The sequence below is a fragment of the Mycteria americana genome, chromosome 3, assembly GCF_035582795.1.
Source record: "Mycteria americana isolate JAX WOST 10 ecotype Jacksonville Zoo and Gardens chromosome 3, USCA_MyAme_1.0, whole genome shotgun sequence".
Lineage (NCBI taxonomy): Eukaryota > Metazoa > Chordata > Aves > Ciconiiformes > Ciconiidae > Mycteria > Mycteria americana.
Window position 1 is genome coordinate 83,358,902 of NC_134367.1, and position 17,827 is coordinate 83,376,728.

Genomic DNA, 17,827 nt, shown 5'->3' on the forward strand with positions numbered 1-17,827 from the left:
TGATAAAGATGTTAAACAGAACTGGCCCCAATACTGAGCCCTGGGGAACACCACTTGTGACCGGCTGCCAACTGGATTTAACTCCATTCACCACCACTCTTTGGGCCCGGCCGTCCAGCCAGTTCTTAACCCAGTGAAGAGTACGCCCGTCCAAGCTATGAGCAGCCAGTTTCTCCAGGAGAATGCTGTGGGAAACCGTGTCAAAGGCTTTACTAAAGTCTAGGTAGACAACATCCACAGCCTTTCCCTCATCCACTAAGCGGGTCACCTTGTCATAGAAGGAGATCAGGTTGGTCAAGCAGGACCTGCCTTTCCTAAACCCATGCTGGCTGGGCCTGATCACCTGGTTGTCCTGTACATGCCACATGATAGCACTCAGGATGATCTGCTCCATCAGCTTCCCTGGTACCGAGGTCAGGCTGACAGGCCTGTAGTTCCCCAGATCCTCCTTCCGGCCCTTCTTGTAGATGGGCATCACATCTGCTAACGTCCAGTCAGCAGGGACTTCCCCAGTTAGCCAGGACTGCTGGTAAATGATGGAAAGGGGCTTGGTGAGCATATCTGCCAGTTCCTTCAGTACCCTTGGGTGGATCTCATCAGGCCCCGTAGACTTGAGTGTGTCTAAGTGATGTAGCAGGTCACTAACCATTTCCCCTTGGATTATGGAGGCTCCATTCTGCTCCCCATTCCTGTCTTCCAGCTCAGGGGGCTGGGTACCCGGAGAGCAACTGGTCTTGCTAATAAAGACTGAGGCAAAGGCGGCATTAAGCACCTCAGCCTTTTCCTCATCCTTTGTCACTGTTTCCTACTGCATCCAGTAAAGGATAGAGTTTCTCCTTAGCCCTCCTTTTGTTGCTAATGTATTTACAGAAACATTTTTACTTGTCTTTTACAGCAGTAGCTAGATTAAGTTCTAGTTGTGCTTTGGCCCTTCTAATTTTATCCCTGCCTCACCTCATGACATCCTTGAAGTCCTCCTGAGTTGCCTGCCCCTTCTTCCAGAGGTCATAGACTCTCCTTTTTTTCCTGAGTTCCAGCCAAAGCTCTCTGTTCAGCCAGGCCAGTCGTCTTCCCTGCCAGCTCATCTTTTGGCACATGAGGACGACCTGCTCCTGTGCCTTTAAGATTTCCTCCTTGAAGAATGTCCAGCCTTCCTGGACTCCTTTGCCCTTCAGGGCTGCCTCCCAAGGGACTCTGTCAACCAGTCTCCTAAACAGGCCAAAGTCTGCCCTCCGGAAGTCCAAGGAGGCAGTTCTGCTGACCCCCCTCCTTACTTCTCCAAGAATTGGAAACTCCATCATTTCGTGATCGCTGTGCCCAAGACGGCCTCCAACCGTCACATCACCCACAAGTCCTTCTCTGTTTGCAAACAAGAGGTCCAGCGGGGCACCTTCCCTAGTTGGCTCATTCACCAGCTGTGTCAGGAAGTTATCTGCCACACACTCCAGGAACCTCCTAGACTGTTTCCCCTCTGCTGTATTGTATTTCCAGCAGACATCCCATGATAACAAGGGCTAGCGATTGTGAGACTTCTCCCAGCTGCTCATAGAATATTTCGTCTGCCTCCTCATCCTGGTTGGGTGGTCTGTAACAGACTCCCACCACAATATCTGCCTTGTTGGCCTTCCCCCTGATTCTTACCCATGAACACTCAACCCTATCATCACCATCATTAAGCTCTGGACAATCAAAACACTCCCTAACATACAGGGCTACCCCACCACTTCTCCTTCCTTGCCTATCCCTTGTGAAGAGTTTATAGCCATCCATTGCAGCACTCCAGTTGTGCGTGCCATCCCACCATGTTTCCGTGATGGCAACTAAATCATCGTTTTCCTACTGCACGATGGCTTCCAGCTCCTCCTGTTTGTTGTCCATGCTGCGGGCATTGGTGTGGATACACTTCAGTTGGGCTATTGATCCTGCCACCTTTCTGGGGGGAGAAGCCCTAATTCCTACGTGACCTTCTCAGGTGCTTCTGTGGTTTCTAACACACCAATAACCCTTGAGTCTTTGCTGCCACATGGATCTCTATCCCCTGCCTCCACTGAGACGACAGACCGAAGGTCCTCGCTAGTACACTGTCCCTCAAACATTGGCGTGCTGCCCGCAGGCTTATCTCTAGTGAGCCTGGTTTTATTCCTTCCCCCTTCAAATCCAGTTTAAGGCTCTTTCAGTGACCCCTGCTAACTCCTGTGCAAAGATCCTTTTCCCCCCTTGAGACAGGTGTACCCCATCTGTCGCCAGCAGACCTGGTGTTGTGTAAACCAACCCATGATCAAAAAACCCAGAATTCTGCAGTGACACCAGGCTCGGAGCCAGGCATTGATCTGCTGGCTCTTCCTGTTTCTTCCCTCATCGTTCCCTGCAACTGGAAGGACAGAGGAGAACACTACTTGTGCTCCTGATCCCTTAACCAGTCAACAAGTATCGATGCTATTTCTTAGCGCTGGTAAGAAGCACTGTTCCTCGTTTTTATTCTTACTCTGAAAAACTCTTACTTCAGGGAATTTTAATGACTATGAATGGTACAATCCTAAGTTGTTACTAAGACAAAATTCTGGAGGGAACTGGTTGAAAATCAAGGATGGAACGTAATTTTGTGGCAGTGGATACTGTAATTTCTTTACCTCATTGTAAGAAATGGATAGATGTAGTGGATGTGATGGTACTTGCCTATGTTAAATGTAGAGTAGTATGCGGAGGATATAGGGGAAATAGAGGAATAAAAAATATTAACTCTCTAAAGATCTGGAAGTGAAAAAAAAAAAAAGAAATATTTTTGTCTTAGAGCATTAAGTGATAAAAGCAGGAAAGCCAGGATGCAGAATGAATTGTAGCTAGCAGAGAAACAAGTCAGGAAGGAATGCAGAAAAGGGAAGAGGAAGGAGGAGATAAAAATAGCTTTTTTTTTTTTTTTTTTTTTTTACTTAACAAGGTGAAAACAGTGAGCAGTGGATAATACAAAGAAGGCTGAAGTATTCGGTTTCTGTGTATGCCTGTGTTAGGCATAAATGAATGACACCTCTTATATAAGGCATAGTTAAGAAGTAGGTCTTAACCTTTTAAATACTGGTTAAGATTTAAGCAAGATACTCTATATACATATCCCCTGAACTGTCAGGCAGCTAACAGAACGTTAATTAACAGCCTGGTTATATTAAATCGTTAGAAGGTGGGAGAATCTTTAATTGGGTAATATGCAATTATTTAAGGACAACCTTGGAATAGCATGAAATTCAGGTGGAATTATAGTGTATATATAAATATGCAGTAAGAATAAAGTTTGGTGGTCATAGAGGTTTTCATTTAGTCTGAAAGCATCAGGCAGGGATAAATGTCTGTTATTTCTGCTTTTTTACTGTAGCAGGTAGATCATTCATTCAAACAATTTCCTAAAACAACAGTATGAATGGATACTGAGAACAACTGTTTTTCTCTAAACAGATGTTGCATTGTTTTTGTTTAATGTAGCATTTTCCTTGAGGAAACAGTCAGAGTTAAGTGATGTTGGAACAGTGTCAAAGCAAAGAGGTAACTGAATGCAGTCGCACACATCTGGATTCATGTATCCCAAAAGTTAAGTTAGATAACCTTAAGAATATAGTTATTAAGTGATACATTAGTTTTCAGAGCTTACTTGTGATGACTTAATGATGTGATGACTTGGAGAGCATGATATATACCTCAGCCTTTAATTGGATACCTTGATAGCTTCAGACAACGTTCATGTATGTGAACTGTTCTTTCTATTCCAAACACATTGATTTACAGTATTGGTGTATTTGCACCAGAAAACGTAAGAATATAGCCCATCTTGTTTTGAGAGGATAATACCACAATAAATGTAATGTAAGCATAACAATTCTATTAGTCCTGTCAATACCAATACCTTGCATTTTAAGACTGTATAATAAACAATACTGTAGAGACAGAGGATGCTACATATGTAAGCGTCTCTCCTCACTATTATTTCTTCCTTGGAAGAAGCGTAAAATTAAATTTGGAGGAGAAAGAAAGAATGTTTGGGAATCTTCGGATTATTGAAGGTCGTAGAATAAATACAGTAGATTAATTAAATCCCAGTGAGGTTTCATTTGGGGGGGGGGAGGGGGGGGAAGCAGTAGCCTGTGCTTAAATGTTCAAGAGGCATTTCTATCAACAGCTACAATTCAGATCCTTTATATCAACAATTCCCTTACTTCTGATTGGCATTTGCCTGTTGTGATAAATAACTTGCAGTTAATACTCCTGCGATGCTAGTCCAGGATTTTTCTCCAAACATAATTAGTAGAATCGTACTATATTGTTCATGGTTTTTAAGTCAGTAGCTTTAGCTAATTATAGCTAACAAGTACTCCTGATTGCATGAGACGTTACTGTTGACATACACATTTGTAAATACTTATCAATGAAATTTTATGGTTTAGCATTAGTAGATTTTTTTTTTATTAAAACAAAACACCTTAATGTCAGTGCTTAGAAACCTGCATGTGATTATTATAACAGTTGCTCTTAATATGCCTATAAAAATTTTGTCAGCAGTTATGGGAAGAACATGGCAGTACATGATACTCTGTCCTTTCTGTTAGCATTGTGTGTCTATTTAGCATGGACTTTGTGGGGGGAATAAACTGCAGATTAAATAATCCTAAGCCAGTAAGAAAATTCAAATAGGATGATATGTAAGCAAGTGTGAATGTAACTGTAGAAATATTATTAAAATTTATTTTCCTACTTTAGGCTGGTTTGCAGGAGAGCAAATAATATGAGAGAAATGGTGTGTTTCTCATTTTTCCTTAGTGAGAAAATAATTCGGGAATAGGAGGGAGGATGTAAACTAAAATGAATTTTTAGTCATTGTTTCATCTGTTTCCTATATTTGAATAAAAGAGGTTGTTTGATATATTTTGCAATGTCTTCATATACTCTATGTGAATTCTTTTTCTCTTGAGAATGTGTAATAGCATGGGACTAGATAGCCAGAAAGTGGCTAGCAAGGAGCTGAGCAGACGTGAATGAAAAACTGAATTCATTATGTAGTTATCTGGGAAATACATATCATTAACTTTCCTTATGTCTTCGCAAATACAAATTAGATCCAAACACAGAAGTTAGAATGAGGTGACTTGTGAGTGGCTAAAAAACCCCCAACATTCTGATCTTAAAATGGGCTACGATCTAAGAGATCTTGTGTCATCATCCTATAATTAGCATTATCTCTATTTCATTAAATACCTGCAAGTAGGAGCTGATTGGAAATACTGTTGTGGGATGATTTCTAGCAGTACAACAAAAGGGTTTTTTCCTTATGTCAGTGTAGTAGCGTAGTTTATAGATAGTATGACATAAATACTAGATAGCATGTTTTCACAAAACTTAATGCTGGGACTGTTGCCTCTTAGCCTGCTCTTTGCTCATTTAGGGCAAGTTCTGCATGGCTCAGAAAGCAACTGTAACAAAAAAGCACCCAGCCTTCCAGCTTTGGTGCTAAGCATTCCTGTTGGGAATGAGTGTGTTAGAGAGGGGACAGAGCAGTCAGGCTGGAAGATGCCGGGGCAGGCTGAAGGACATTTTCAGCCATACATCTGTGTGTTTTGGTAATGTGGATGTCTTGTTTTCGTGCCTGTGCTGTATTCTGCCATTGCATGCAGAAATATGGATGGGCATAAAGTTCTCAACATGATGTTGAGATCTTCCCCAGATGTGCTACATGCAGCTTGTCATTTGTCATTCATTGGAAGGCAATGGTGCTCCTGTTTTTTTATCTTACCTGTTTGAGAACTGTTGTTTGGTAACAGTTGGAGAACTCGGCTAGTCTTAGAGGCAAAAATACCAATGCCTCTTTGTGCCTTCTTATGAAGGCTTAGTTTTTTGATAAATTGGGGTCTGATAGAGGCCTGTGTCTTGTCAGATGACATAGCTGGTTCCCCACTTTCGGATTCTTGCTTCCAGCAGCAGTCCGGGTTGATGGCTCAGAGGCATATTGAGATTAATTCTTCTTCATGTTTGTATCACAATGTGGCTTCAGCATACAATGCTGTGTATTGGTGTGTCTTCCCACAACGGTCGCTTTATGCTCCGTGAAGTAAAATTTACTACTGTGTATTGTTGCAAGCAATGTACTTTTTGGCAAACCTGTTAACTCATTTTAAAAATAATGCCAGTGAGACCCCCAAACCAACTCCCAAACAGTCACGCAGACTGCAGACAGCTATGCTATTTGTCTTTTTATCTCATTTCCAAATGAGACTGCTGGATATTACTGGCTTTCATTGAACTTCAAGGATAATTTGTTGTACCTGAAGTTCCAGCATGATATGTGACCAGACAGCAGAAACTCATTGCTTCTGTTGCAGAAGTCAGTCAATCATGTAACGACTTACTCTCTTTCTCCCCTGTTACCTAAGCTGCTATTCCTGGAGCAGGAGAGAGGGTTGAGTAACCTCTTTGGCAGTTCCTTTTCCAGGGTTTTGTGCTCAAAGGAGACATCAAAGGAGAAATATTAGATGGGGAGAGCTGTGAAGGGAAGGTGCTGTCACCCCACAGAAAGGCTATGCTGTGGTCTGGATGGGATGCGAGACAACCCCTGTGCAGTCTGTGGAAGGGGACAGTGATGTCCTTCTTTCCACTGACTGTCCAGGGAGCCAAGGTGACAAACCTCTGAACCTCAGTGCATGCACTTTTGGTGCCTAAACCTAGGTGGCGTGAATATTTCTCTCCCTGATCCTTCTCTGGCTTTCTTTCCTGGCTTGGCTAGTAAAAAGGGGGGGTGATGATTTTATGCAGCTTTCAGGATCATGGAGATCAGGTCTGGGGTGTTCCCCTATCCTCAGCATGTCCCTTCCTCTTCACTGGTAGCGGTAGTGAGTGGAGGCAAAGGCAAGAGAGAGGGGAGATGTAAAAGCACCAGAGATTGAAAGGCATAAGGTGAATGGCAGATATGAGGGAGGGAGAAGTGATTATGTGGCGTAACCTGCGTGCGTGCACGTTGGTGCTATTGGGTGACCCTTGAGCCTTGGAGTCACTTTCAGTTGGGTATTCTTTACCATGTGGAAGGAGAATTCTATGTAACTCGCAACAACCATTTATTGGCTAATGCACATAGTAAATTGCTGGGACTAATGTGCTCCTGAGCTATGCTTGTCACCCATAGTGCAGGCACTTGAGAGCATCTGATGGCCCGGCAGTCCCCAGTAGCTATTGTTCCCTGGAACAGGTTGTGTCTCAGTATTGCTGAATTGCCATCTTCCAAACTTCTGCCTCTTTCTTCAGAGTTTTTGTGCCTTTTCTCATTGATAATTTTCACTTGAGACTTTGAGTTGCTGTTACTGATTTTAAATTTTATTGTTGTTGGGGTTTTTTTTGTTCCTTGTCTTTTTGGATTCCTGGGTTGCTCTGTGGCAACTGGTTCAGGCCGGGTACAAGAGGTTCTCCGTGGCAGAGAAGTCCTCTGCCAAATGTATGTCTGTGGGGTCTCTTGCCTGCTTCTCGATGTGTTTTTTTTTTTTTCCCCTTACTTTACCTTTCAGGATCACATCAATCATTTAGTTGCATTATGCTTCATAAAAGTGTTAGCATGTGTTATTGCTTAAAAACAATAATTGTGATTCAAATATAATGGAATTCTGTAAAATGTTTCAGGAGATGGTAGACTGTCCCTCATTTGCTGTTTGTTTTTTCAGAGGTGCAAACACGCTGGCAGAGCTTCCAAAATCTTGCATTTCTGTCATGCTTTTAGCTTTTTCTCTTTTCTTTGTGAGCAGCTGAATGATATTTATTTTCTTAAATTACTTTTTTGGTGTTGGAATAGTTTGTATTCTCGTTAATCACAGGGTGGAGGATTTTCAGCTTTGAATTCCAGCATCATTGATAAATACCATGGTGGCAAATGCCCTAAGCTAAAATGTAAATTTTCACTTTCTTATGTATTATTAAAGGTAGTGTTAGTCTATGAAGAATTAGCTTATAGATAATAACTAACGACCAGTCTGTTCTTTCCTGCATTCAAGCCAATTTCCAGTGGGTATGCTTTACTGTTATGCAAAAATTGCTCCTTTGCTTGTACTATAATGAACATTGTTTCAGTAGGGATGGGATATACCTCTCTGCTTCGAGTATGAATAATGGAAACTATGAACATGTAATTTCTGGCATAAATATGAGAAAAAGTGGGAGTAAAAAAGTTGTGGGCCATTAACTTTGTCTTGTATTTTGAAGGGGAAATATTTAATAAAGCTTAAATAATAACACATTTATTTTTACAAAATGGGACAGATTTCAAACCATATTTTTAGTCGATTTTTGCTGGCTAATGGTATAAAAATAATGTTATGTTAGTTTAAGGCTACTAAATGGGCAACAATCTGCCCAATATAACAAAATCTAACAATGATCTGTTACAATGGACATGAACTTGTGGCATGTAACTATGTATAGAGAAAATATACTTAATACGCAGAGCACTATTTAGCTGTAGTATATAGCCATACAAGTAACATTTTGGGAAGAGAGGAAAATAAGGTAAATATACTATTTATGTTTACAGTGAGTAAAAGCAATTATATAACTACTTTGTGGCTGGGTATATATTTTTTTTTTTTTTAATTTTTCCAGTGTGGGTTGTTTTGCCTTGATTTTTCTGGTATTTTTTGCCCTTGCATCAAGCTGTTGGAGCTTACCTGATCTTAGTATCTGTAGAGAGCGGGAGATGAAGGATGTATGTGAGGAGAGAGCCCCACAGGACAAGATTAAGGAGGAAGTTTAAACTGGGTTTTTGTTGCTGTCTTTTGAGATAACAGTAAGGTTCAGCCCCTCAAAGTTAAGTGTACATACTCAGCTCCGTATGACAGTGTACTGCAAGCATTTTATTCAACCTGTTCAGAGCGCTGGATACTTCAAATTAGGTGGAAAGTGAAAATACAACTTTCCAGTGTTGTAGTTGTAGAAGTATAATCTGTTCGGCCAAGTTTATGTGAATGATTTCAGATTTTATTATAATCCCAACTTTACTTCACGTGGTTTTTCCTCCCCTTCCCCTCCCCCCCATTTTATCCAAGCACTGTTGATTCCATGTATTTATTCAGGTTGAAATGGAATAGATTTAAGATTCTGATAGAGCAACAGACTTTCTATCTGGACATTTGTAAACAGTTTTCTGAAGTTGTGGGTTACCCCATTTGGTGTGCCGGTGTGCACCCAGGGTGTTTATATGAACGTGTATGCAGTGGCTAAAATTGCACATTGCTAGTAGGCGTCACTGCGAGACAGGAGGAAGGATGGGAAAAGTGGCATTTTGCCCTTCAGTCCCTTTCATAGAATTCCTGTCTCCATGTCTTGGTTTAGACCAGAAGCTCAGCTTTGTTCTTGGACTATTAATTCCTTAGTTTTGTTGTCTCTGTACAGATTTTCTGAGCGAGCAGTCCTCTTAGCTTCAGTGATTTTTGAGTTTCCTGGGAAGAGATAGGACTGACTTTATTTATTTAATGTCAGCCAACTAGCACTGTCCCAGCAGTATGGCTATATAAAACATAGCTCTGAGTGGTTGACAAAGGAACAGTTATTGTGTTCACTTAGGCAAAATAATTATTTTATCATCAAAAAGAGGAATTTTAACATTTTCAGGATATTAGCAGAATAAAATATTTTGACACGTCTTCAGAATGTTTCTACAGCATCCAATGTGACTTTGTCTCTCAACAAACAAAAAAACCCCAGGAGGGCATGTTTTTTAATGCTGGCAGCTAGGGATTATATATTAACTTTTAAATCAACCTTCTTATGGCATTTAGAAAGCAGTTATTTTGGTTGCTGTGATTGAGGTCACTGATGGCACTTGGGATGCATGAGCTTGTATGCGCTCTTCTGAATTTTCACTGTGGACTTCCAGACATTTCTGCTGTCAGGGGGAGCTGCATCAGGCAGTTTTGGCTGTTGGGTTTATATATCTGATGCCATTTTCTCATAGCCTCAGTTTTGATATAAACTTCCCCTCTGGGAATTAAGATCCATTCAATATGTATAAAACTTTCATATGTAATATCATACCTTTTTCCTTGCTGTCTTCTGAAATGTAAGAGCAGGCTCCAGATTCTAATGAAGAATCTCTTGCCTTCATGTTTTATTAAGGCTCTTGTGCGTTGATGCTTGGGATGAGTTCAGGTGAAGTAAAGGTGCACTGTTTAATTGCAAGTCATGTTGCCTTAGAAGCATCGGACTATCTGCTATTTGTCCAGTGATTTTTGTCTTGCTTATCTTGCTGCCGTGTTTTGCCCATTTGGAAACGTGACAGATTAAGATAATAAAATTTGTGCTGTTTTTTCCCAATAAATGTACTGGTAAGCCATAAGATCCTACTATTTGTAAAGCATATTTATAGTTATTTGATTGTATAATTCTTTGTAAGATGGAACTGGCAAACAGGATTTTAGCTGAGAATTAGAAATAAGAGAGTTTTCAACATGTAAAAAGAAACAAAAGAAGGTCAGCTTTAACCAAGTAAAAGAGGCTGACTGAAACTACTATAGCCTTAGGACTAAATTGAAAAAAACCCCACCAAACAAGGCTACCATACTTAGCAACGTTCAATCTTTAAACCTGATTTATTTGATACAGTCTTTTCCAAAATTTTGGAAAGTGCAGTCTCCCTTTGGCACACCTGTCCTTATACGGCCATTCGAGTCTGCAGCAGCATCTTTCCTCCGGGAGGATGGCTGTAATTATTTGCTGGAAGTGCTTCCATTCACTCTTACGCTCTGGAGGAATGGAGCTGCTCCCAGCAGCCTGGCGGTGGTTTGCCATCTTCTGACCAGTGTAAATACTTGCGTCCCATTCTTGCTCCCCTGTCCTGAAGAAACTGAACAGCAGCCAAACAATTCCTGTTTAAGACTTTGTGACTAACATTTTTGAGAGACCATGTAAAAAGGATGTAGTGCCACAATTTAGGATACTCTGATGTGGATTTGATGTTTTAGATTATGTCTTAATTTCCTAAAATAAACTTTTAAATTGATATGTTGTGTATAAGCAACAGTTTATTATATTCCTGAAAAAAGTCAAAGGATAGCTTTATATCTGAATAATGCTGATGATATTATAAAGTTATTTCAGGAGTCTAAAGTCATTGCACATACTTCAGAAGCTGATGAGAGATCTTATATGTGTGACTGGATGTGCTTTACGTTAATATTTGCTTTGAGGCTAAATTTTCTAAGTGCCTTTTCTTACTAGATGCCTTTACTTATTAGATCATACCACCAAATTTTTGCTAAGTTAGGATGATGCTAGAGTTTAGATCTTGTGCTAGAGATCTTTTGTCTTGTATTGGGCAAGTCTACATGGAAATTATTTTTGTCAAGTATTCTTTAGATTAAAGGATTACAGTGGATTTTTTTGTAGTTTTTCTGTGGTGTGGTATGTGTTCCCCCTCCCTCCCCCACATCAGGTAGCTGAATCATTGAAAAGACACAGGTACAGCTGTATAAATGTAGCATTGTAATAGTTACTCTCCTGCTATTTAAAAATCATTTAATAGCTGAGCATCTTGCTGTCATCTTGCATTTATACTTAAGACTTTTCTGTGAAGTAAGGAAACATTCTAGGTTCTTATAAAAATGGTTTTCAGAAAGGTTAAGTGGGCAAGTGTTACTAGGCTACACTGTAAACTGGTTGGGAATGGAACTTTTGACTATGGATCTCTGTCCAAAGAAACCAAACATCTTTAAAAACTCCAGAGCAGTGTGAGCTGGTGGTACTGAGGTATTCTGCCAGTCTCTGAGGTTTCATGCTTCAGGGAGAGCCAGAAGTGGAGAGCTTTGAGTTTTAAATATGTTCTCTCAGAAGAACATCTCCTGATGGTCTTTGCATGGGGTGCATGCCATCTAAGAAATGCAGCATGTCATTTGTAAACAACCTTCTGGTGCTTGTTATGAATAACGGCATAGTGCTGCTTTGTTCAAGGAGGAAATACTTCAGGGTCTAGCAGATTGATGGCATCTATTTCAACAGTATTGTGAGTTGAAGTGTCCTCCAAAACAAGAAAATGATCTGACACATCACACCACAATGATCAATGAATTACAGTATGACATTTTCTGAAGTGTAGACTTTAGGAAAAAGTTTTCTCCAAAAATGTAAATTGTATAAATAATAATAATAATTAAAAAAAGACTATTTCTGTGTATGTAAGGTTAAATGTGCTACAATTATGATTCTTTTTGTAGTATGTAAATGAAATGGATGCTTGCAAAGCAGTTTTGTGGGTTTTTTCTTTTTTTTTTTTTTTTTTTCCTCCAAAATTGGTCTTTCAGTTGCTGTTGGGAAGTATAGTTGCTTAATTTCCCTTGTTTGCTGTGTAACCTACTGATGTTGCAAGTGTCTGCTTCATTGTCTCTTTCTTCCCTCTTCCCCCTGCCCCCACAAAACACGCAGGAAGTAATTTCGGTACTGCGAAGGATCTGACAGAAGAAATAAGATCATTAACATCTGAGAAGGAGGGGCTGGAAGGACTTCTCAATGAACTGTTGGCTCTGAGTGCCAGAAATGTCCGAAAATTAGAGAGAATTAAAGATGATTACACCAGACTGAAACAAGAACTTGAACAAGGAGAGGCTGCCTTTGGTAAGTAGTTCACAGGCTGTTACAGCTTTTGCTCAGTCATGAGCGCCTAGAAGTCTACTGGGTTTGATGAACCATCCTGCATTTAACAAAACATACTGATTTTTCTGAGGAAAGTTTGGCCAGGACCTAGATAAGCAATATGCTGAATATGCTCTCAGCTGTTTTCACTGGAGGTGGGGAAGGTTGAGGGGAGAAGGCATATCCAGCAATATACAGCTTTTGGAGATCTATCTTAGTCCAGTTCTCAAAAACTTTCTTTTCTAAGCCCATTTTTGTAATAATGACGATGATACTGTGCGTTTATTCACATACAGAGAAAGATACGTAGTCTTTTATGTGGAAGCAGTAGATGCCGTTGGTGGTGACAATAGAACCATATTTAGTATATATAACTAAATATTTAGTGCATATATATAGCGTATTTGGTGATGAGTGTGAATGTATGAGGTGCAAGGGATGCCTGGTTCTGAAGGCAAGAGTTCTCTGTAAATTTATGCTTGGAGGGTGGGGGGAGGTTAAACAGCTTGCCAAACACAGCTCACACATAACTATAAGCAGTGTGCTTGGGTTGCAGTGTCATGCTGGAGTTGGGAAAGTTCTATGCAATTACTGGGAAAGCTACTGACAACAAAAGAGCAAAGGCAGTCCTAGACTTGGCTTATCCTCTTGTCTGCTATACCCTCTCCTGAAGTTAAGCAAATGAAGTGGTCTTGCTGCTTGATTAAATGAAAAGGCTGAATAACATTTAATTGACTACAAATGTACAGCTACTATAGTTACCTCTAAACAGCTAAGTATAAATCTGAGAGCTACTTTAAAACTCTGGGGGTTTGAAATGTCTTTCCTTTTTCAGGGTCTTATAAGCAGTAGGTTTGTTGAAGAGAGGAAAGTGCCTCTGTTTTTAAAAGTATATGAAGTTTCTTCATAGACAAGTGGATAGGCAAGAGCTATTTTAGAAGTTGTAGGCAATGGAATATGCTTAAGACAATATTTTAAAGATTCATAGAGGAATATATATATACACACACACTCACACTCTACCAGATAAGAACTTTCTTAGAAACTAGGTGGTTAAAAATTTAAAAAATGATTTCTCGAAGTAGTGCATTGTTACCTGAACTGTGTGATTCAAACCCATACCAGGCAGTACTTCCTCATTGCTTGGATTTGCAACTGAGTTGAAGGGGTTCTGACCTTCCAATCTGTCCATTTCGTTGCTCCTTTGTTTCTAGGACAATTAAACTTCCTATGATACACATGCACTTCTCATTAGTATTTTTCTTAGCAGGGTTTTAAACAAAACCTGTGCAAGACTTTTGCTGAAACAACAGAATTGGTTGCAGTTCATAGATTCTTTTTTTCCCCTTTGCATTTATGTAGCTGTAATGAGGTGTCATCTTGGTCTGACCTCTCCTGTCCTACAGTTTATGACAATAATTTGCAAAACACTGGGTGTTTACTATGTGGATTGTTCTTTTAATTTATTGTGATTTGGTAGGTGTAAGGAGAAATTTATTCTTGTGTAAAATAAAACTCTATCAAGCACATAGAGATACATAAATTGAAGTCAGAGATCTTCGCATCTACCCCCTTGTGTGTAACCTACCCCATTTTCTCCTTTAACAAATGGAAACTCACTTAGGTTTGAGAATGCTAGCATGCGTTTGATACCAACACATTTAATTGAATAAAAGCCTTCCTAAACCCTCTGGAAAATAGTAAACAGATTGTATCTTAAAGATGGCATCAGCTTTTATGAACTAGTTTTTATTTTGTACAGTACTTCTATGTTTGGGGAATAAAGCATAAACAAGTGGAATATGATTTTGTTATCATTTGTTTTTCCCGTTGTTCAAAAGAACTGGAGATAATTGCGTTGGCTTTGACCGCACTGTGAAAGGTGCGATTTGCGTCGGAGTAGCTGAGCTGACTTACTGCACGGCCTCAGGCTTTGTGGTTCATTTAAGCCAGTAAAATCCGTGTTGCTTCTGAGATGAGTGGTTTTGCCTTTTCGTCCTGTTCCTGCCCCATCCCATACGCCAGCTCAGTGCTGACCAGAAACCTGACGTGAGCGGGGCGTTAGCAGACCCGTGACACCCACCAGCACGCGGTGGGAGTGCCGTCACTGGCATAAGGGATGCAGCAGAGGTGGGGGGCTTGTCATGGGGAATGTGTTGACCCGCTGCTGTTGGTGACACTGTGATTTTGGGAGAGTGTAGTCTGGCAGGAAAATGGTTCCTAAAATACTACTGCTGCTTGAGCTAGCAGTGCAGCATGGGCTCAGTGTGAGTGGTTGGTCATTACATTAGATCACGACATTGGTCATCCCATTAAATCAGCGTGAGTGGTTGGTCCCGTTGCTTGGTGCAGCCCGCTCTTGGTTAGTTTGACTTCTCCCTCCATAGCTATGAGCAAGGGAGAGAAATCCTTTCTCCATCTAACTCTACTAACTGAGGATGTTACTGTCCTCCAGCTTTTTTTACTATTTGTCTGCCCAGAGTTCATTAGGGAGCCCTTCAGGCCAAATTAGCCGTGCTAACTTAAACAGCAAAAATGATCTGGGCTAGGCTGGCTGATCCGTGTCCTAGCATGCAGTAGGGATGTACCTGTGATTCCTCCTTGTGGCACAGTTGTGCTACGCTTTGGCTCAACCCTTTACAAAATGGGCATCCATCCATAAACTAAACATAGGTTACTGAACGTGACGTAAGGAAGGAGCTTCCTTAGTCTTCTCGTCTTTGAAGGTTTATGCTGGTTTAAATAAGTTAGGGGTTTATATGTCTTTCACTGTAGAAAGGAGATGCTTCATTTTTCTCAAGGAAAGGTAATTGCATCGACTGGAGCTGTTGTCTCCTCTCATTCTTGCTTTCATGATGTTTCCAGGGAATAATAATCTTCTTTCTCTGCGTCAGGAGCCCTCCCTCTTTTTTTTAATATTGCATCTTTAAACCTTCTGCGCAGGTATTCCTACACATGGCTATTTCTATGTCATCTGGCACTTGAACTGTTATCTTTTGTGCCTGTGAACTTGCTGAAAACTTATTTTGAAATGTTTGTTTGTTTTGTGTTGGTTTGGGGTTTTTTTGTTGTTTTTTTTTTTTTTTTTTTTAACTGAAGATAATACAGCTTTGTCTGGAAAACATTAAAAAAAGAAATTGAAATGCTAAAATATGTGTGTATGTTTGTCTTTCTCTTGTGTATAAATTGATCACCTATTTTTTTACTTCATTAATAATTGTTGATTTCTCACAGTAATGCAGATATAAGGAAGCAGACGTCAAGGGAAGAGACTTAATCACACAATAATCAGAGCTGGAATTTTAAATAGGACACATCATTAGCATGTTAATGAATTTTCTCACTTTGTGCCAGCTGCCCAAGTATAAAAGATATTGCAGATGTAGTGCAAAAATCAGGCTTGGCTTGCTGTGCTGAGAGCTGTCAGTGCTCCCTGTAAAGGAGATTTGACAAAAATCCTTTCATATTTTTAGAGATGCTCAAAAGTATGTTTTTCCCATTGGATAATAGAAGCATCGACAAGTAATGCTATTTATTAGCATTTTAGGATGAATAGTACTAATTTGCCCTTTAGACAGTAACTTTCTTCTGAGGGCATCAGAACACTTCTATAAAAGCGATCAACTGTTATTGCCATTTTACAGATAGGAAAGCCAGGGACACAGAGGTCATGTAATTTTACCTGAAATGGTGGTAAAACCGAGTTTCCTGATTGCTCTAGCATCAATCATGATTGAATTAATCACTTGAAATAAACAGATTTGAAATCAAGTGATACTCAGAGCTTTACATTCTTCTAGGCTGCAGGTATTTCTGTAGTCTAAGACATAATGGTTCTGGGAAAATCGCTGAAGGTCTTGTTCTTTACTGTTGAGCAGATCTGCCTTATAAAGTCAGAAGGTTTTGTTATGGCAAGGAAGGGAACTGCTTTGCAGCCCAAAACAACCAAACCCGTGTTCCAGACAAGTGAAGCTTAATTACCTGCCTGTCTGCCAAACTGCTGGATTGTGCTTATAAATCCTGGCTTGAGTTGATTGGCATTTGTAACCCAGGGCTGGAAATGAAACCTACCCTCTTGTCTTGGTTTCCTCATTACCAGTACTGACGGGCAGGTTTTCCTGCCTCATTTGCTGAATTCCTTTTCTGGCTGCACTCAGCCATTTTCTGCCCCTATTACACTTTTGGGAAAGCATCTCCTGGTAAATAATGTATATATGCACAAAACTAGGGGGGACTGTATTTTGCGATCTAATTGCTAGGTTGTGCTTGCCAAGTCATCTTAAGTAGAATTTCTGTACTGAATTAATTTTTAGAGGAAATATAAAATAAAGGCTATCATGCACATCAAAATAGCTTTTTAACCCTTTTTTTAAACTATTGTTTGGAGGCTGATGCTTCAGTCTCTACTGCTCAAGTCTCGTTGACATCACTGAGTTTTATTGTCATAGAAATTGCTTGTGTAAGTCCTAAAGCTCTTACCAGTCTGCTTGTAGAGTGAAGCTTTCTGGAATTGAACAGATATATTTATTAAATAATGAATTAGATGTAGCAGAGGGGTTTTTTAGGAAGCTGGAATTTTCTTTCACACTCAGTTTTTCTTTCTCTTGTTCAGTGCACATAGTCTGCATGCTTGCACAGAATACCTCATAGCTTTTTGTCCTCTAACAGAAGAGAAACCTATCCAAGTCCATTTTTTTTAATTTGCTTTTTTAAAAACAATGTTTTGACTTAGCTACTTAAGGATAAAATGTATTCAGAATGTACTTTGAAGAGTAACAAAAATTCTCCTAATCTTTTTACAGTTACTGTTCAAAAAGCTGCATATTTGGCTGTTATGGAGGATGCCGTTAATTAGTCTAAAGCTTAATATCATGTGGACAGCAGAAACCACTAGTGGTGCTGCTTAAAGTAATGCTGGCTTTGCATACTGAAATATTTATGAAAAGCAGGTTCTGTGCTTCATATACAATTGTATAGGATGTGCTTTACCAAACTGTTAATGACCTATTCTGCAAAACATTTTTATTCTCTTTTAAAGACACATTTTTATTCTGACAGATTCAACACTGAAAGTCTTATAATAGAGGCACATGCAGTGTGCTTCCCACTGGGAAACCTTTCTTTTTTTTAGTGTAAATATTTGTTTTTAATAATAGCTGTTACACAAAAGCTTCTCTGTTTCTCTTCCTAA

The 17,827-nt window shown here is 39.9% G+C and overlaps 1 protein-coding gene across 9 annotated transcripts in view; it reads left to right on the plus strand.

Annotated features, from left to right (window-relative positions):
- Positions 1-17,827, plus strand: part of DISC1 (DISC1 scaffold protein) — a 212,929-nt gene that overhangs the window by 93,195 nt on the left and 101,907 nt on the right. For 7 of the 9 annotated variants that reach the window (XM_075495878.1, XM_075495880.1, XM_075495879.1 and 4 more), the window contains one exon: positions 12,430-12,618. In XM_075495878.1, coding sequence (XP_075351993.1) covers positions 12,430-12,618 — 189 coding nt within the window. Of the gene's footprint in view, positions 1-12,429; positions 12,619-17,827 lie in introns of those variants that run through there. The other 2 variants (XM_075495885.1, XM_075495886.1) reach the window with 2 other exon arrangements.